This window comes from Scyliorhinus torazame, chromosome 1 (assembly GCF_047496885.1).
Source record: "Scyliorhinus torazame isolate Kashiwa2021f chromosome 1, sScyTor2.1, whole genome shotgun sequence".
Lineage (NCBI taxonomy): Eukaryota > Metazoa > Chordata > Chondrichthyes > Carcharhiniformes > Scyliorhinidae > Scyliorhinus > Scyliorhinus torazame.
The window spans coordinates 359,272,222-359,293,280 of record NC_092707.1 but is presented as its reverse complement, the minus strand read 5'-3'; the positions used below and the strand labels follow the sequence as shown (position 1 = coordinate 359,293,280).

Genomic DNA, 21,059 nt, shown 5'->3' with positions numbered 1-21,059 from the left:
TTAATTTTAGACGCAAAACATTCTTACTGGCAACATAGATGTATGGTGAACTTTAAAATGGGACCACTGTGTCACCTAAAGATTAATTAAATATAATTGTACGCGAATAGCAGGTTCATTTCCTCGAGCCCTTTTATAGACCTACGTTAGATTCAATAATGTATATATATATATAATTTTGAACATTGCTGATTCTTTGTCTATCGCATGTCCCTCTCGGGAGTTCTAGTGTAGCCAGTGATTTTCAATTTATGAAACTGACCTGTAATCTTTAGCTGGAAAAGGGACCGTGGGAAGAGTTCCTTTAAAAAAGCGAGGATTTAAACATCGCTAAACCACCGAGTTTCCAGCTAAAATTACAATGAAAGAAGGAGCAAAGCCATTTCAAACCGATATCGGAGCGACATGATCAAACTTCAAGTTTAGCTTACTTGCAGATAAGTCAAAATTCAAATTTCATTTTGTCCTCTTTGACTCAGTTACCAAATGTAAAATTCAGTTTAAACCCGATTAAAATAACTCCTATTCCTAAATCCAGGTCTGGCCGTTTATTTGGTACAAATATGTACAATTGCCTTATTCATTCAGCCTTAGAAAAATAATCAATTTAATGACATACCGTCCACATCGTATTGTTTAATTCGATTTATGCTGAACAGATTTACCATCCGGATAAGTGCAAGACAGGTCAGCAATCTAATCTAAGGGAGACTTACAACCATAACAAAATACATGATTTATGTTAATGTGACAGAAGACGCTTACTTGAGGCGTCCTGTCGTATGACTAAGCAGACCCAAAGAAGCTCTCAAAACGGACTCAGTTTGCAAAGCTCACGCGGCGTCATGCTAATCAACCGCAGAATTCTGACTGCGCATTTTAATCCTGATTTATGGTGTTATTTTAATTATTTAAAACGTTACCTGCCGAATCCTAACTTCTGATTGGTGGAAATGAATGTTAGGGATGAAGGCTGGAACAGAGTAAGTTTACCTCCGACACTGGAGTTTTACTGATGGGTAGCCAGTGCAGTGTTAGCTGCCTGGGAGCTCCCTCTTTCTGCTCTGCGCCCAGTTGCTCTCTCTGACTAGCACACAATTAAAACCGATGCAAAATTAACATGATTAAACTCACTGGAATGGCTGAGCGCTAATTAGTCCAAAGTGGAGCGACATCCCCTGGTGCAATTTAGGAAAAGACAATGGCCACCTGTAAACTTGTCCCTTCTCCCCTGGGAAAAGGAAGGCGGCAAAAGGGAGATTTGTTTATGTTGCTGTGGGGACACAGTTTGGTCGCGGCTTTTTACAAGAGATTTTTCTTCCTCCATTTATAAAGCTTGGTGGCGGGCTATTTTCGAGGGATATGCGCAATTCAGCCCAAAGAAAGCTCGGCGACATTGTCAAAGAGCCATTGTCTGTTGAAAGAATCGGAGTCACGCACCCTCCGATGAGTATGAACTTCGCAGCGGACATTGGGTAAAGTCCCAGAAATCGAGTCAAAATCAGCTAAAAGGCGAATCTCCTAATGGCTGTGTGTGTGTACAAATAATAGGGCAAACCTATAGAGGGCTCTCTGGCTGTTAGAGTTCACTTTTCAAAGTGGCTGGGTGTCAATTTGGACAGAGATTCTGCATCTCCAAATAAACCGCTTGCTTCCTTCCTATGCTGGAGAATTCTGACAAAGAGATCCTAGTCCAACTCCTGCAATGCTTCTTCGTACCTTCTCGCGTGCCCCCCCCCCCCCCTCGTTTTTACTTCAACTGCAGCCCCAAGTTACACAGGGTATTGCAAATCATGGTTGTGTTTAACTAAATCGCTCCCCCCTCCCCCCCGCCATACACACGCAGAGGCAACAATTGCTGGTGCTTTAACCTTTATGTCAGTCGTCCAGCGGTCAATGTGCTAACTTCTCTCTTAGCCCGCAGTGGATTAGAAGATTTTGAAGCAACTCGTTCAGAAATCATGCGCGTTTATCTTCCTGCTTCTTTTAATTGGGAGCCATGAAATAAAATCAAAGGAGCTTTCTAACATTAGGTCGGCACCCTCAAGCAACATTGAACAACTCGCAAAACCTGTTCTTTCTGAGCATTTACAGCAGCCGATTTCCTTTCTCGCTAGATGGACAGTATCCAATGTGAAATTACACGCAAGTGATTATATTGTTAAATCAACACGCGAAGAACCAACAAACTTTGTCGATCCAAAATTTGGAAAGCATTCATTATTTGCTGCATGCAATCATTACAGATGTACATCAAATTGTTTACTTGGGAGGCTTTCATCGGGAGCTGTGCTTCTGTGATAATACGTCTTTTATGACAGTCGCGGTAAATTGGTTGGTATAAATGTTAGTTTATTAAAAATGTATTAACTTTCTCAGCGGCCTGCGTTCTATGGGGTTATATGGCTGCAAATTGACAATAAATGAAACTCACGTCAGTTATTCGTGGTTTTTAAATATGTTTATATGTATATTTAGAACAATTATGCAAGAATATATCCCGAGACATTAATTTTTTAAAAAACCTCGCACCAGAATGAATCATAATTATCCTGCATTTGGCTGATCTACATCGGAGTTGGGTTAATGAAACAGTTAAATATCTCGGACTGCCGAGGGAAATATGTTTAGTATCCGATCATTTACTTTTTAGGCAAAGAGCAAAGGCGTTTATATTAAATGGTTCTGCACATAATAGAGCAAAAATAGCAAAACGTATTTCGATGGTGGCGAAAAAGGCAGTGGTTTTGAAGTTGCCATTCTAAATGAGTCCAGGCATGTGCGTGTGGAGGAAGTACTGACAGGACTTGCAGAGCATGTCAAAGATGGCGAATACAACTTTAACTGTAATTACTTCCGAATCAGCACGCCCAATTAAACACGGCCTATTCTTAATATCGAGGCAACAATTCCTCCCACTCCTCACGTCGCTTGCCACAAAACTATACACGCTTAAAAAAAAATTTAAAAGGAAAAAAAAAGTTTAACAGCGCTGGAAGTAACAAACGCCGCTGACGGCAAGAGGATGGGGGTAATTTAATATGTTTACTTAACCACAGCACCATTGTATATTTATGAATTTGTTGCTTCATTGCCCATGTTGCTATACAGCACGGTGTCGCGGTGTAGGGCAGTTAATGAGTATATAAATATTAAAAACGCCAATACCTTCCACAGACTCAAAGCATGAAGCAAGCAGTAAACTAGGCTTTGGGCTTCCGGGCGCGGTGACTGTTAGTGTAATAAATGGCATCACCCTTGCCTGCTATTTAGAGGTAACTTTTAGAACCATATCCTGTATATTAGGTTACAGTTATGTGACATATAGTGCAGTCGATTTTCCAGTTGTAATATCCCTTTCCAACCCTGCTCGTAACCCCCTCCGTTCTTATCTTTAACTAAGTCCCTGTAGCCATTTCTTCTCTGCAACGCATCGCTTTCATTTTATTGCACGAGGTCGATTTACCGATAAAATCGCCACGGAAGCAATTGAATTGCACGGCTGTCACCACTGGCAATGGCTGGGGTCTTAATAAGATACAGCGTGGCATTAAAGACAAAAAGGTATTCTGCCAAATTTAAACGGCATCTTGGCCATGGAGTATGCCCGGTGAATCTTACGTCATAACCAGAGACGGCAAAGTCCTATTGTTTTTAACAATGTAAAGATAGTACTCAATGACTTATTGAGATCAAATTATGACCACACCAAACTAGCAGTTCTGGGATGGCATACAGCTAGATAAAGAGATAGGTGGATAGATAGATGGACAGACAGAGAGAGATAGACCGAGAGACAGATAGATAGATAGATAGATATACAATTGCTACCAGACACGGAAATAAAAGAATCACCCAGGAGATCTCAAGTCACAAATGATGTATTGCAACAGTCTCAGATCAAATGGCTGCTGTTACTTCGGCTAACTTTTATAGATTTCATCCCACGAGTCACATTTGTTATCGGCTTTATTTGCCCAGTGCACATATAAACATATAATTAGCTTCCTTCGCCATTGCATTTTACTGCAATGAAAATACTATTTCCTCTAATACTTTAAACTACCCCTCCTCTTGCAAGATGTACATGACGCCTTGCATCAATAATAATACTCAATTGGCTTTATCACCGACCATGCATTGCCCAACATAATTTATTTCCAGTATAAGAGAATAAGCGAAGCCAGAAGAGAGGCCAGTTTGTTTTGGCCCACGGATATATGATCACGTTCACACCCCTGCAAGAAGCTTTGAGAATAACGTTAGAGCAACAGAGGCTGACATTTCAAGATGATTGAAATGAAACTAAATGAATTCTGGCCATATGTGTGGACATGTGTCCACAATATATTAACTGACAGACACTGGCAATTCCGCAACATCACCGGATACCCAACACAAATCCAGCTTTTAAGTCTCTCTATCCCCTTTTCCGTTTTGTAATTTAAAAAAAAGGTGTGGTAACACTGACGCGAGCTCCACTGTTTTGCAGGGATATCACATCGGTCACACGACACCCATTTGGGGCCACAATAACCAACTAGATTTTTTTGTGTAGAATTAGATATACTTCGCAACACAACATTCAGGACAGGAGGAGAGGGAGACTCGATACGTTGTATATTTTACTGACTCGGCCAGTAAAAGGATGGTGTGGCTCCTTTCTCCATTTTGGACACTGATTAGAAACAAGCTGCAATTAATTTTTTTTTAAGGCCCATTCTGCATTTTTTTTTGCCAACCCTTCTTTGGATCGCATTAGCTAGGCTAACAAACATTGGCACAAACGCAGTGACAACTTTAACATACACCTTACGGTGGGCGATTAAAGTGAAACATGTAGCGACAGTAAACGCAACAGCTGGACGCCCTGCCATTCATTTGTACAACAAGTACCATCTCGCAGTTAATTAAGTATCCTGAAACATAAAACCGTGTTGAGGTCGATATTTTAAAAAATATGTAATTAAGTTGTCACTAAATACTTGGAGGGGGGGGGGGGGTGTAGAAAGCAAACGCTTCAGAAGTTAGCTGTGCTCTGTTTTTATTATAAAATAAGCAGGATTTTCCCTCCAAAGATTGTAGTCACGTAATATAAACAGTAATAAAACAATTCTTATGCAGCGTGCGAGTATTCCTTCTTGTAGACTGAGATAGTTTCTAATGCTTGAAGAAATGACATATTTGTTACGGGGTGTTTTTCAGTTCAATACAGCTGCGATTACACGTTCCACGCATTCTACTGCAGGAAAGCCAGCTTTCTGTACAGTTTTCATCTACATGTAAATGATCTTTCTATAGCGTGTTTTAATTTTTGTTTTAGCATATTTTATCAAAACTTAAAATGCTCGTTTTTCACGCGATTACAAACCTACTCACTCTTGTAACCTGGAGATATATATATATGTATATATATGTATATATATGTGTGTGTGTGTGTGTATGTGTGTGTGTGATTTTAATTGGGAGCAATACTTCGAGAACGTGATTCAGTGACCAGTAAAATAAAAACTTGTCCGTCTAAACAAAAAAAAATCCTCCATTATATAAAACCGTAAGACTTTGCTACATCAATCTCTTATGTGATCTAATACAGTACCTTAAAACTCGAATAGCTATATCCATCATTCCTTCCCATTGTTGACAAAATATCCACTAAGGTTTTTTTATGTACATCGCTTAAATGTCAAGTAAAATATATAAAGGATAATCTTGAGAGTGTCTTTATTTGTTCGAAGATAAAAGGATTTTTGTTTTCTCTTGTTTTACGAGCCAAGGTCAACTAAATTGGATGACATGGGATTGAGCATGGAGTCCTGTAGTGCATGGTGGTGTATCACATCCGAGCTGGATACGGCCACGGCGCTAGGACCCGGCGGCGCGGCCAGGGTATGTAGAGGCTGGAGGCTGGGGTTGGAACTCTGGCCCAGGGATCCCAGCAGCAGGGCCGGGCTGCCCGAAGTGTGATCCGGCGTCTGGGACGGAGTCTTTTCCTCGTCCGAGCTCGCTAACATATTTTTGTTCCCATTCATCGAAGGATTCATTTGGTTGTGGCCGCCAGCTGCAACGTTGGAATTGGAGTTCTCGTTGTTTTCTCTGCATCGGGCAGAGAGGGAGAGAGAGAGAGAGAGAAAGACAAAAAAAAAACTGTCAAAAAGCTGAATCAGAACCAAGAAACAAATCAATAAAACACAGGAGCAGTAGGGGGGAAAAACATCACCTTAGGATATCCTCAGTGTGTGCGAGTGAGAGGCGCCAGGAACTGACAATTGGACGTTCTCAGTGCCGGAGTGACGGGACAACACTGGAAAAGTTAGAGTTCGCACAGTTCCGATTTCTAAAGACGCCCCTTGATTTTTGTAAGTTTTCCAAAGGACCTGGCGCTCAAGGGTGAAGGCTTCACTTGCAAGATTTCACTTTGATTTAAATGTCTGGCAGCGATCGGCCCGCCTAACACCCCCATCAGCCCCGGTTTTAGTTTTGAAACCGATCCGTGGATCAACCACTGTCCCCCCGGCAAGATCCACACACAGACACATAGACACACATACCCACACACTGACACACATAGACACACACACAGACACACATACCCACACATTCACGCATACCCACACATACACAGACACACATACCCACACAAACACACACACAGACACACATACCCACACACAGAAAAGCATACCCATACACAGACAGACACACATACCCACACACAGACACACATACCCACACACAGACACGCATACCCACACACACACATGCCCACACATACACACAGGCACACATGCCCAAACACAGACACACACATACCCACCCACAGACACACGTAGCCACACACAAACACGCATACCCACACACACAAACACACATACATAGACACACATACCCACACACAGACACACATACCCACACACAGATATACGCACACATACACACAGGCACATATACCCATACACACATACCCACACACAGGCGGACACATATACCCAGACACACATACCCATACACAGACACACAGACATATGCACATACAGACACATATACCCACACACATATCCACTCACACAGGCAGACATACACACAGACACACACATATACAGACACAGACGCACACATACCCCCACACACAGGCACAGACAAAAAAGACACACACAGACACATTCATACATACCCACGCACAGACGCACATTCAGACACACATACCCACCGAGACACATTCACACATACCCACACACAGACATGCAAAGACATACACACATAGGCACACACACACAGACACACACGCCCCACGCACATACTCACACACAGACAGGCACAGCCACACATATGTACACACACACACCACATATATAAATCCCATATATGTGTGCGTAGAATATCAATGTGTGTGTGGCAGAGGGGGAAAGATGACACACTGCGTTAACAGTCGGTCATCTTTTCGTCCTCACTTAACGGTTCCTCACTTTCCGAAGCGGAAAATAAAAAGTTACATTTCTGCAGCCCGAGCCTCTCCCGGCGGGAGTTTTATGGAAATCGCAGTCTTGCGCTCCATTCCGGCTTTCCGGTGGGGATTTTTTGTGTGTTGTTGTTGTCAGTTCGATGGTACTTCAATTAAGAAAAAAGACACGTAGTTTGAAACAAACGCCCTTTAAACAGAAGTCTCCGGTGAACGGGCCCTGAATAGGTTTGCGAGGAGGGACAGGCGGATTGATGAGATCCCGGAAAAAAGAGCAATTGCTGCAGTTTGCACCGAGCCAGGGAAGGGAAATGGTTTCATTTACTGAGGAAAGAATGTTTTGGTTTTACTTACTCGTACCTTTCCTTGGCTTCGGCGGCTCGGTCCCTCTGCCTCCTGTTCTTGAACCAGTTGCTGACCTGTGTGGTGGTGAGGCCGGTGGCCTCGGCCAATTCCCTCTTTTCCCGGGGCGAGGGGTAGGGATTGTGAGCGTACCACTCCCGCAGCACGCTGCGCGACTTCTCCTTGAAGCAGTAGCTGGTCTCCTCGCCGTCCCAGATGGAGCGCGGCAGCGGGAACTTGCGCCGGACGCGGTACTTGCCCACGGCCCCCAGCGGCCGCCCCCGCAGCTTCTCGGCCTCGATGTAGTGAGCCTTGAGCCACAGCTGCTGCAGCTTGGGGTGGTTGTGGGGGGAAAACTGGTGGCTCTCCAGGATCTTGTAGAGCTCGCGGAAGTTGCCTCGGTGGAAGGACACCACGGCCTTGGCTTTGAGGACACTCTCGTTCTTGTGCAGATGCTCACAGGCAGGTAGTGACCAGAGGAAGCGGCCGAGCCGCTCGATGTTACCCCCTTGCTGGAGGACCTCGCACACACACGCCACTTGCTCTTGAGTAAATCCAAAAGTTGGAAGCATCGACATATCTCCCCCGCCTTGAGATAGTCTAAAAACACATCCAGATCCTAATGGGGGAAAAAGGGTTCCCCTCTGTGCCTCTCCTTGATTTGAAGGTTACAGCTTCTATCAGAACGCTTTGCCTGTCGGCGCATTAAAATATTCTTTCTTTCACAGAAGACCCAACATACTGCACTTGAAGTCGTTCAGAGTGCCCTCCCTTCGTTTTTAATAATATTATTCTAAGTTGGCATGAATAGTCATTATGTAGAATTTGATTGGTTGGTTATCTGACCTACGGATAGTGAGGATAAGACAATAGTTAGTCAAATTATTTGCCATGGATACGCTGTCACTCAAAGTAACCCGATCCCCTTTGAGGTGTCTCCCTCACTGAACTAACAGATTGCAGCTCCAGCTTTGCTCCAGACCTACCTTGTAATAACTGCAACTACCTTATGTGATTCCGGTTTGACACCCGAATGGACGGGAGGGGAGAACGCGCCGCGCTTTAATGACACTTTATGACACTTCTTTCGATTCTTGTTCTGCTGCACGGCTATATATTTATTTGTTTCGGCTGCTTTGACAAGAACCTCGTGGAGCCTTCTCGGTGATTGACACCGCAGTAAGCCGCACAGGAGAGCGCTTTCTCCGGCAGCAACCATGCCGAGGAACACAAGGGTGGCGCCAGTGATCTGGAAGTAACGCGTGGATTTGATCGCGTGGGGCTCTGGTATCTGTAGTTACATCTCGGGTACTCTGCAATACTTTAACCCTGTTAGTTGAAATACAGCTCCCACAATGCGTTTCTGCAAGGGGCTGGGGGCAGGGCGTGGAGGGGGGGGGGGGTGGGTGGAGGTGGCTGCCGTGGTGGTGCTGGGATGGAGGGCAAGGGTGGAATATTGAGGTTGGACAAAAACTGCTGCATAAACAAAGCGGCCACCGGCCAAGACACCCTCTCATGACTTTCAGGAGAAAGATGCATGTTTATCACCATGCAACTTTAAATAAAATAACGTGTCCTATCACTATCATGGGAACGTGTGTATTGATCACTGGCTGGAGCATTGACAGGATGTTTTCAGAGTGGACACAATTTTGTTTACAAACACCTGCATGAAACATTTAGGCAAGAGCTATTTTTTTAAGATGATTTTGAAAGTTGCAGCTAACCAGCAATTTGAGGATTTTATTTTGCACCGTAGTGTTAAACAGTTCATGTTTTATCTTCAGAACCGAGGTTTGCCGTTTTGGTGGGAAACGAGATAAGATATCAATGTAATCTAATGCAAGTTTATTCTTTTAAGCATTGGCGCCTAATCTTTGGGTGAACTCGTTTCAATTTCGTGACATTTACTCCCAAAAGGGGAGGACGGGATGGTGCTCTGTGTTTGTGTGTGTGTCCGTTTTGGGGGTGGGGGGCGGTGGTCGGAATAAGTAAATAGATGCTTCCCTTAGCCGGGAGCAATGCTGCAAATCCGAGGTAAGCAGTCAAAACTTCAACAAACACCAGCACATTGAATCGGTCAAGTGCTTCCCTATACATCTCTCCCAACAACGTGTGCGTCAGCAACACTTCGGATCAAAACAAGGCTCGAATGTACCTATCAAATTAACAAAACAAAGCGTGCATCCTTATTCTGACAAGCTTTACGCGTCTAAATCTTGCACCACTGCAGCTTCTGTATATTCCCCACACGGAGAACGTTTGTTGCTCTATAACGTTCGCAATATTCTCGGCTATTTTGTAATGGTTGGAAATCCTTCCATTTCTCGCCCTTTAATAAAGAGGCCGAGTTCATTGGAAAACACAGGCTGAACCAGCTGTTAGCGAGTTGCTGGCTTAATCCATAGACCCCAACCTTGGGGAACTCTGCTGATCGAGACACTTCATAAAGTTTCAATCCAACTCGGTTAAAACTGCCTCGAACTATTTTATCCCAATCTGCATGTTAAGGTCAGGATTTCAAAGGGTAAACGATTACTGAAAAAAAATTATATTGTGTCCTGAGAGCACAACAAACAATTTTATGCCGTGGCTACAGCTTAACTATCCATATTTATTTAACTCTTGAGCAGGGTGTTCCAGCTCCGCTTGTCCTCGCTCTGAGCTGATCCGCCACATCCTGTTCATTTATCTTAACTAAATTCGGAAACTCATTTATTTTCATCCCAAGTTATTTATTTATGTTTGTTTTTAACGGCACTCTGTTTTTTAGGCTTTACAGAGACTGCACTCTATGCATCAGTAACGAGCGGTTGTGCGTTCTAATTTGACATGATGTGATAATTTATTATTAATCTCCAAAAGCATGGTGCACTTGTCATGGCTCAAAAGTTCAGCTCATTAATAACGTATTTCCTCAGTCAACGCGAGCTATAATTTCTGCACAATTTTGTTACATGGAAGAAGTATTTCTGGTCTGCAGCGAATTAGGATACTGTCAAAGTGATCGCCCCCTTTTGTCGACACAATGTTGCCGATTAATCCCGCTAATACTGCAAGAAAAAACCCGGGGGCTGAATCAAACGAAGCACCCTTTCATGGTAAGTGCAGTTGGTGAATATTTGTTTACATGTTCATCAACAGTGCACATATATTGCTCAATGGATTTAGTCAGCTAAAGTGGCAGCTTTCTTTTTAATTCGTGGCGAGATTAGTTGTAATATAATGGAAGTCAACATTTTTTTTAAATCCGGAAGAGAGGGAGAAATGGAAAGAGCGACAGAGAATAACGAAACGGCTATTTCCGCATTAGCTCTGTCACTTATACCAATTAGGTTTGCTTATCGCCAGTTTGGATCTTAAAACAACACCGAGGCATATATTCACCTTAATTCACTCCATACGCTAGGATGCACGTTTCAGCCGTAGTGGCAGATTGCCATTGCAATGGGGGAAAGCGAGGGACTCGAGTAACGCTGGGAACAATAACGTCGGTGCAGATGATAGAAATAAGTCAGGCATCTGATTATTGGAAACTGAGAAATCGAATGCTGGAAATTGAAATCAAACTCAAAAATGTACTTGAAATGACGACCCACGATTCAATATTGCTGCCCAGGGAACGCAATTATTTTGAGGGGGGGGGGGGGGTGGGGGCATTATGGTAAAATTGGAAAATTTCATCGGCGTCCTACCAACTATTATTTAACTGTCATTCAGGGTTAATCCTCGTCTTTTTTTGTTAGCGGAGAGCAACATTGTTGGTGGTGGACAAGGACCGGACAGATCGAACGAGAGGCTTCGGTGGCCAGGCAGCGAATGACAGACTCACTGACGGTGTAAGAATCAATTTGACAATATTTGTAAACTCCGTCGTGCCAGGGCTGCATATCTGAGAGTGGATGGCTTGAGGGTTCGGCTCCTCAGTCTGACCAGTGATTAGACGTGCTGATGAATGGATATCACGTTTCTACTAATGGTTGCCCCGTATTTTGACAACCTCCCACTACTAACCCGAGAAGCTGGTAGGTCGACCGGCCTTAATTTGCTTGATTGCTCCAAGATGTCGAAGCAAGCTGATGTGATAGAAGCGCCTTCCTATTGCTGTTGGGAAATGACAGTCCTATTATGCCGTCTCCCATTTTCATTTCACAATGCTTCGCAATTGCACCAAAAATAGTATTTAAAAAAAGACCAACTAAAGATATACTCACTTTCGCAATTAATGCAATTGCTAATATACAACTTGAATATATGCACATTCTTAAGTTTGAATTAACACATGCAATTACTGAAGCTGCAAAAAGTTATTTGACATTTCCAAAACAAGATCGGCGATTTAATCGCTTGCGGAATCGCCTTCTCAGCGGTCCGTATTGCGTCAATTATTTTAAAAATAAATAAAGCATTTAGCGTTTTACCCCGGTCGTCATGTGCCATTCTCGAACTTTGTTCGGCAGGACTGAAGGGCCAGGTAGAAAGATGCAACCTGACGGTGGAAATGGAGAGTTCAATACTATACATGTGAACATGTGTCCGTGCAATGGTTCTGCTCCAATCGGCTCTGATATGAAAGATGATCTGAAATGGATCAACCTTCCGAACACTACTCTGCCGCTAGGTGAAGTGCCGCTTAGCTTTAATCAAGAATATTCGCCTACCCTTGTTTGCCACTTTTGTACAAGAAAACGCATTATTTATAAAAGCGCAATTGCCCCTGGGCCATCTTTAGGAAGCACACCTATATCATCCGAATTGAGTCCGGTCTATCTGTCAATATCACAGATTGATTGGCCGAGACTTGTCCGCCTGACCTCCGATCGTGAAACTCCGCTACGACCATCCAACAGACAGGATTTCTGTCCACTTTCCATTTAATGGTGATAGATTAAAATACACGAAGTGAACCTAAAATCCAACAGAGTGCAGTGAAAATTGACAGTAACTATATGCAATTATGGATAGGGCGTATAATGGAAAACTCCAAGCACAATCCATGCCTATCTTTCGTAGAAGACAGGAAATACATCACTGCACCCTCAATGATGAAATGGGCCATTGAGCTGAAATGTGAATTCATGTCTTTCCCTCCACACATGCTGCCTGACCTGCTGAGTATTTCCAGCATTTTCTTTTATTACTGAGCGTAGAGTACGACGTACTGAGGTTAATCTGTCTTTTACAGCATATGTTAAAAACCTAACATTTGCCTTTATTTATTTAATGCTGTGACAAAACAGTTGACGAGTTGCATAATACAAGTAAAATGGATAAAGGTTGTGGCAATGTCAGTGCTTCCCGAAAAAGAAACGTTTGTGTTGGCGTGTGGAGTGCGATGGGAAGTGCAGGAGAAGCTACAGAGTGTGTTACAAAACACAAAGCAAATATTTAACTGAATTGCACACTTCGACACGCAATTCACGAAAATGGGTTAATAAATAGCAAAACAGAACATGGCTGATTTCAACGTGAATTGGCAAAGTACAGTGACTTAATTTTTTGGACTTTGGAACTAGCACAATAAAAATGAAACACCAAAAGGTCCACCTGATGCAGTTATGTTTTAACCTGATGTTTTTATATTGATGTCTTGTAAAGTAATGCCATGACCTTAATAGGTGTCGTTAATTTATTCTGTTTTATTAGCATATCTTTGTAATTATGAACATGATTTTTTTTTTGCCTTTGTTTTGCCAACAGGGCTAACTAATAAAGAGAAAAAGAAACAATTTCATAATTGTTAGATATTGGTACAAGCAATAAAATAATTATAACCCTTAATTAACATGACATTTCCATAAGATGTAAAATGATTCATAAGAGTCATTATAATGTTGATTATAATGTATAAAATCTTAAGCTTTACTCTGAAATATGCAAACATACTGAACATCGTATTTTGTTCTATAATAATTATAATCTTTATTGTCACAAGTAGACTTACATTAACACTGCAATTATGTTATTGCAAAAAGCCCCTAGTCGCCACATTCCAGCGCCTGTTTGGGTACACAGAGGGAGAATTCAGAATGTCCAAATTATCTAACAGCACGTCTTTCGGGACTAGTGACTAGATATTGCCTCACGATTGTACGATTTGAATAAATAAATGATATTTTTCAAAGACCGTTTTTCTCTGTGATTGTATTTGCTTTGAGAATCAGCTTTTTAAATTACTGAAATAGCTTAGTTTCTATTTCAAAAAAGTGAGAAAGTATTTTCTTACAAACAGACCACTTTGTTCATAAGTGGGGTTCCCGGTTCCTCTGATGCATCTTTGGGTACAGTGCAATAAAATTACCCCACATTAAGCCCATTTGTCTGATCTTGCACTGTCCGTAACTATATTTGTAAGTACATTATCTCAATTCATGCTTTATTAATATCTTTATTTTTCGCTAAAGTTGTGACTGAGGATGATTTTTCACCATTTAGAATAATTTCCGTACACTTATTAAGGAGAGTGGAACCTGTATATTATTTTCAGAGATCAAAGACTTATGAGACATATTTATAATAAGTCGTGATTTCTTCAATTACAGTTTAAAACATGACACATTCTGTTAAACTCAATGGCTAACAGTTTCAACTGTTGTTATTGCTATTATTATTGATTGATGTTGCTCTATATTGCATGGCTTCCATATTCACTAACATACATCAGCTGTGAATAAAGTGTGGTGGAATCTGAAGAACAGATTCAAGCACACCTTATTGATCACACCAAGCTTTATTAGTTAAAAGTTATTATCAGTTTATGCTGAACTATATTTTGATTAATTCTCACATTTTATCTCAATTACAGTTAAGAGAAAAAAGGAATAAGGCATTTAGTTAAACACAGCAAATAGGTAAAAAAATCAGACAAAATATCAGATTATGCTGTTAGTAAAAAACAAACAAACTGATGTTAATGGTTCCTTATTTACGAAATATAATCTGATTCTGCCCTAGCCAGTCTTAAGTAAATCATATTTAACTATTCCAAAAAAATAATTATGTAAAAAAGGTCTAAAACTAAAGGGCCACCTAGGTTTGAAAAATAAAGACATCACATTAAGAGACAGAGTAGCCTTAAGCAATAGAATGTTTACTGTTGGGGGAAATGGAGGGCAGACTAGATGACTGAAGGGTCAGCTCAGAGTGCAAATCACCCAGTCTTGCTTTTTAACTTATATCTGAAATAAACTGCATGTCCATTCATTGCTATATAATATATACTGACTATATTATTTTCTGGTAATCAATGGCAGGACTGACACTGCAGTGATTTCATCTGAATTGAATGAAAACATCATGATGCATCAACCACACAAAATATCCTACATGTTGACATTAATCATAACATTGTCACCAGCAAAAGAAGCAGAAGTAACCAAAACAAATCTCCACTAAGTTCAGAGTAGATTGCAGGTAAAGTACTAATAATTTGATTTCAGGGGCAGTAATTTCATCTTGGCGTTGGGTTTTAAACGGATGCTTGTGGTAGATGACATCACCTGAGCTCATTGGTTGAATCAATGTCTAGCAATCACTGCTAGCTATTCATTATGGCCTACTAAATAAGAACTCAGACTGCTTGCATTCTGATTCCCCAGTGTATTTTTTTAAATATCGGAAATAAATTACTTACGCATCATTTTTGAATCATTATTATCATGAAACAACCAAGTCATTATTATTTTATCAGGAGAGCTCAATTCTCTCCAATTAATAAATGGGGACAATGTGAACCAATCCGCTTCCAACATTCAAATCAATTGTCATTGAGCAAACAAGACATGGAACTGGATCACAAATGACCATGGAATCATCTTATTTATTTAACTTAAATTATCAAATACTTTTATTATTATTAATCATTGCCACCACCTTGCTAATTCCCGTACCAGCCTCCCTGAACAGGCGTCGGAATGTGGCGACTAGGGGCTTTTCACAGTAACTTCATTTGAAGCCTACTTGTGACAATAAGCGATTTTCATTTCATTTCATTTCATTTTGACTCTGAGTCTATAAGGATACATAATAGGACGAATAGGACTTAGTGGCCTACCACAAATAAAGAAACCAACTCGGGGCAAAAAACATTAACATTTAAATGATGGGCTATGCTAGTGAGCTCACTTTATAGTTTATCTTTTAAGACATAAATCATAAAATCTGAATGTACTTTAAGTAGTTTAGATGAAATTTCATGACCCGATGTTCAGTGTTGGTCAAGTACTTGCTGCATTGCTATATTCCAGTAAAACTCTGTAATGCAGTTCAGCGGTGATAAATGGGATGTTGAGGCCTCAGCCTGTGTTTAACAGACTCCCGTCCTGTTCACGTTGGAAATATACTCCATGACGTAGCTGTCACAGCATTTTCTTTGCTGTAAGCTCTCAGGCAAATGCCAAAAGTCTGCAATCAAGATAGAAGCAGAAACACAGAAGCAGAGAGAAACAGGGACACCATTTAAGAAATGTGTGAGAGTGTCTGAGAAAAAGAAGAGTGGTCTGTATACTATGTACTATGACTACAAGAAAGAAATCCAAAGTTGTTGGATTCTGAAAGAAAGATATTTTCCTCTATGTTTGATAAATAGAAGAAGTATTTTTGATGTTCATTCAGAAAGCAAACAGAGCAAATTTATCAAAACATCAAGGAGACATGCTAGGAAAATTTGAACCAGTGCATTATGAGGATGGCCCCTACCAGAGGCGATTGCAGAAGCAGATAGTTTTTAAAAGGGAAGTGGACAAATATTTGTAAAATCCGTTTTCAAAAAGAGTATGAAGAAAGGGGAGGGAAATATGATCAACATCCCATCTTTTCATAAGTCATTGGGAGGTGTGATGAGCTGAATGACTTCTTTCTGCAGTCTTTAAACATAGAACAAAAAAAAAACAGTAAAGGCAGTTTGGGAGAGAGAAGAAACCCAAAATGAAAATTTGCACAAAAAAAAAGAAAAAATAATGGAGAAATGAAGTTGTAAAACTAAAGATGCAGAAACAAGTTGTTAATGTTTCCCTCTCTTTCAGTAATCACGAAAACATTGGGATCTAGCCATTCACAACAGATTATATATTAGTGATTAAAGGTGGTGCCCAGAACTAAACAAACTACCATGTTTCAGCCCAGGCATTCACATCATGCTTTAATATAATCCAAAATAGCATCCTACTCCACATCAACCATCTTTAATGAACAATAAATGGGTCGGTTTGGGTATACCTAATTAATCAGTATATGTATATAATATATAGACACACGTGTCTATTGTTAAAGAAACCGTGTGTTTGAACTGCATACGTTGGCAGCAGAATAGGTAATATTATAATGCTACCACTAACAATCTACCATAGAAAAGTACATAAACAGCAAACAATTAAGCAAAATAATACTCACACTAACCTGCCAAAGCCAGGTTCCAAATTAGATGAGTCAAACAGACATATTCGGCCCAATCCAAATCCACGGGCAACCTCTGTTACAGTGATAGAACTCCAGCTGATTTCAAGGAAAATGCAGCCAGCTGGGTCAGAAGAATGAAGGAACAGTTACAAGGAAAATAAAAACTATCAGTTTTTTACTTTAAAAAAGGAAACAAAATTATTTTAGAAGGTTGGATCAAAACCACAACCTCTATGTTTTATTCCAAAACCTATCTAAATAGTTTTGCATTTGCATTACTCGAATTATCCTCTCAAAATCTACCTCATGATAACAGTGTGTCATTAATCCTCAAGTAATCACTGAAAGTTTATTTTAAGCAGAGATGAGTACTTCATAATATATTTACTATATATTATTTTGGTCACAAGTCCCAAAAATCACAAATAAACTCATAAAGCAGATGCGATTATCAGTATTGTCTTTTATTTAAATACTGTAAGGCCATTCTAATGCCTAATTGGAGACATCATAAAAAGTGATCTCCATAATCCAGGCAGAAACAATTTTACATACAATATTTTATTTCTGTGCACCAGCAGGGATTTGGGTTTACAGTTTGAAATATATTTACTAAAGATTACAAATCAATTTCTGCCAAAAAGGTCATTTGCTTTTGTTTAGAATTGAATCTTTAATATTCTTTTTGAATCATTTAAATCATAAACTCCCTACTTTGTAAGAAGTTTACAATCAAAGTCTTCCTGATTTAACATATATAGGATGAGTGGTGTTTTTGATGGAACAAAGAGACTGAAGCCATCTGCTGATGTTTGCACTTTCAAATTCGTTTTTTGCAATTTATTATATGGGTCTGGTTGTAATTTTTTGTCACCATATATTTCAAGTGTGTTTCCCATAAGGAAGTTTCACTGAAGACTTCTAACATTGGCAAATTGACATTGTTGTAAAATGTTTAACTGCGCTGGGAAGAACTGACCTCATCATCTTAAACAAACTCAGGACAGGCATATTGAGCCTGTATTAGGCAAAAACACAAATAGGCTTGGCAAACCATTTATACATATTACATACATGCCATACTACCTCATACCCAATTTTTTAAAAAGTAAACGTTACTTCCAATTTCACAAATAAAATTGTCATCACAGAACATATTTATATTTTGCACGATACTAAAAGGACAATTACTTGTTTTTGCAAACCCTGTGAATGGATTGTTTTCTGCTTGATAACCAGCCGTTGCAATAATATGAGAAATAATTGTAATTTAAAATGTTATAAATAATTGAATGATTTATTAGTGATAGGTTGCCCAAATGGTTTGAACCAAAGATACCTAAATGCCATATAAACAGACAACTATTTGGAAATCAAAATAAATAATTAAAAGTTATAACTCCGTAGGGGTGAATAGCACCAGCTGTGCATATGATGTTGCTTCATTCAATATGCCAGGCAATGGCCTAACCCTAACCTCCATTCAGCAAAATAATAAACATCTTGCTTCATTGTTGCATGCAATTGTATTCACATTACCGGCAGACCTATCTAAGCGTAGTTGAATTTGAAAAAAGCGCACACAGAACATTAGATCCATGAAATATCCCGCTGAATCATGAGGTTTATAGAGCTCTATTTACTGTGATTTAATTATTCTAACTCTGACTAACATTTGGCAGTTGTACCAAGAGAATGAACTTTTAGTGAGTTTGGCGCTGCAGAGTGATTTCCTTGAGCACATTTGATGTATTAATAATTAACGATACCGTTGGAAAGGTGGCGCTGCTTAGAGTCGGCCTGACAACCTTGTTCAGCAGCTTCTCAATATATATATTTTTGGTTCTGCAGGCAGGAGCTGCATGGAAGTAGAGTTCGTGCTTGATTATTAAACCAGAATTGCGTTGCGATAAACCGATTTAGGCATGTGCAACATTATGGCGCTTCGCCAGGGTGTCGTTTCCGAGAAATCCATTTCGCACACCACATTTTAGATTTGTAAGAACAAGACATCTGCGTCTTTTAAAAAAAAACTAAAATTAAGATTTCCATCAAGGGCACTGATTGCCATTGCTCGCTCACTTTTTAAACTGGAAAATGAGGGTGCATCTAGGATGTCCTTTGGACACTTACAGTTTGAAGGATGTTTTCAGGGGTTCCTTCGGCCACACGAGAGTTCGGAGGGACAAGGCGATGCGACGAATGTCACAATCCAGTCCCACAATTGGTTTGCATCCCTCTCTCCACTAACCACAATTCTGCTTTATCCGAGGGAATGTGCCCCACGCCGATTGCTTTATTCCGCGCCCCCAAGAAAGTTTTGCATTGCACTGTTTTAAAAAATAATAAGTTTTGCATTGCACTGTTTTAAAAAATAATAAAGTAGAATTCCCGTTTGCTTCAGCAGCCTTTGCAGTTGTCACAGATTCTGCAGTCACTGTCCCCCGCCCCCTTTCTCGGAGATCGGGGTTGCGCGCGGCGGCGCGACCAGGGCGCGCGACCCGTCATGGTGCGGGGCGGTGGGGGGCATGCCTGGTCCGCGCGCCCGCTGCAGACAGCCTGCCAGCTCCAGGGCAGCAACTTCCCTGCAAAAAATTGGCGCTCAAAAATCACACATTGCTTCCAGCACCTGTGAGTATGATGGACAGATCAAATGCCCCCCTCCCTCTCTCTTTTTGTTTACTTTCAAAGACAGAAGTGTGGATGTTTCTTTTATAAACTTATCAGAACGTCAACAAAGCTGGAAAATGTTCTTGCTCTTACATCTGCCTTCCCTTGCTCCTGTTTATTTTGTGGCTGCTCCCTCATATATTTAAAACTCTCTTTGAAAATGTGACCGGCGAATGAGGTTTTCCCTCAGGTTGGGAGAAAAGATGGGGGAGCCATTTATCTATCCAATTCTAAATTATCCTGCCCAATGGGCGATGCTGGGAGAGTGTGGCGTTTGTGTCACACCCCGAGGTGTCATATCCAAGGTGCCACACGATCAGAAACAAATATCGATTGGGTCAAATAATCACTTTATTTGTTGTTCGCAATCAGATATTCAACTGACTTCAGTGTGAACAAAGCAAAAGGTACCAGAAAAGAGGCAAGCCCAGCAGCAGAAATGTAACCAGGACCGCCCCTCCCCCCCCCCCCCCCCAAACCCATCAATTGCATTGATAAAATATATTTTCAAGTTGAATTCAGCAACTTATTTTCATCTTCAGCTGCGTCCATGCGCACGGTTGGAAACATTTTAAATTAATAACATAATAATTATGAAAAAAATCATGAAAGCTATCAATGGAATTAGTTATTAATGTTTAATAAAGCCCAAGCGAGGTTCTCTCAGCAGAGATCTACCCTTTTAAATAGAGTTTAGGTCTTGAGTTTCAAATTTTCACCTGATTCTGGGAATTGCTAACTTCATGCAAGACATTTGTGACTACCAGGGAGGAGGGTATATCATGGGAGTTGTGGTTTTCACTATGCTCCTGTGAAAATCCATTCAGAGTGTGTCACAACACCCTCTGTTAATGGCAACCAGGTAAGAAATGTTAATTCCTGGAGAAGAATTCATTGGAAGCATTAATGTGTGCATACACATATGTGCTCACACCAAAAAAAAGAAGCTTGAGAATTGGAATTTTCATCTTACACCCAGGGAACTGCAAGTCCTGGTTGCCCTCCTGCTCACCCACCCACCTCCTCGCCCCTGGCTACTTTTAGTTCCTTGAGCTGAGTTGTGCCTCAGTTGGTAGTACTTGTCTCTGGATTATAAGGCTATTAAAGTCCCACTCTAGGTTCATACACCAGTGAAGTACTGAGAGGGTGCTGAACTGTTGGAAGTGTCATCTTTTGGATGAGCATGTTAAAC

At 40.8% G+C, this 21,059-nt stretch overlaps 1 protein-coding gene across 5 annotated transcripts; it reads right to left on the bottom strand.

The window, feature by feature from the left end:
- Positions 1-2,261: 2,261 nt before the first annotated feature.
- On the bottom strand, positions 2,262-19,714 carry LOC140426250 (homeobox protein SIX2-like). 5 transcript variants are annotated; one of them, XM_072510794.1, is made up of 5 exons: positions 19,331-19,714; positions 17,198-17,318; positions 12,223-12,290; positions 7,814-8,647; positions 2,262-6,096 (listed from the first exon to the last, which is right to left on the bottom strand). In XM_072510794.1, exons 4-5 carry the CDS (start codon positions 8,377-8,379, stop codon positions 5,766-5,768), a joined length of 897 nt encoding a protein of 298 aa, XP_072366895.1. In that variant the 5' UTR covers positions 8,380-8,647; positions 12,223-12,290; positions 17,198-17,318; positions 19,331-19,714; the 3' UTR covers positions 2,262-5,765. The 5 variants fall into 5 exon arrangements, with proteins under 5 accessions (XP_072366895.1, XP_072366876.1, XP_072366912.1 ...); XM_072510775.1 differs by lacking the exon at positions 12,223-12,290 and having other exon boundaries at positions 17,192-17,318; XM_072510811.1 differs by lacking the exon at positions 12,223-12,290 and having other exon boundaries at positions 7,820-8,647; positions 17,192-17,318.
- Positions 19,715-21,059: the final 1,345 nt, after the last annotated feature.

Excerpts from the sequence above, each read along its gene's own strand:
- LOC140426250 (XM_072510775.1), bottom strand. The coding sequence starts at position 8,379 with ATGTCGATGCTTCCAACTTTTGGATTTACTCAAGAGCAAGTGGCGTGT. Across the intron at positions 6,097-7,813 it reads GAAGCCAAGGAAAGGTACGA|AGAAAACAACGAGAACTCCA; the intron begins GTAAGTAAAACC and ends TGCCCGATGCAG.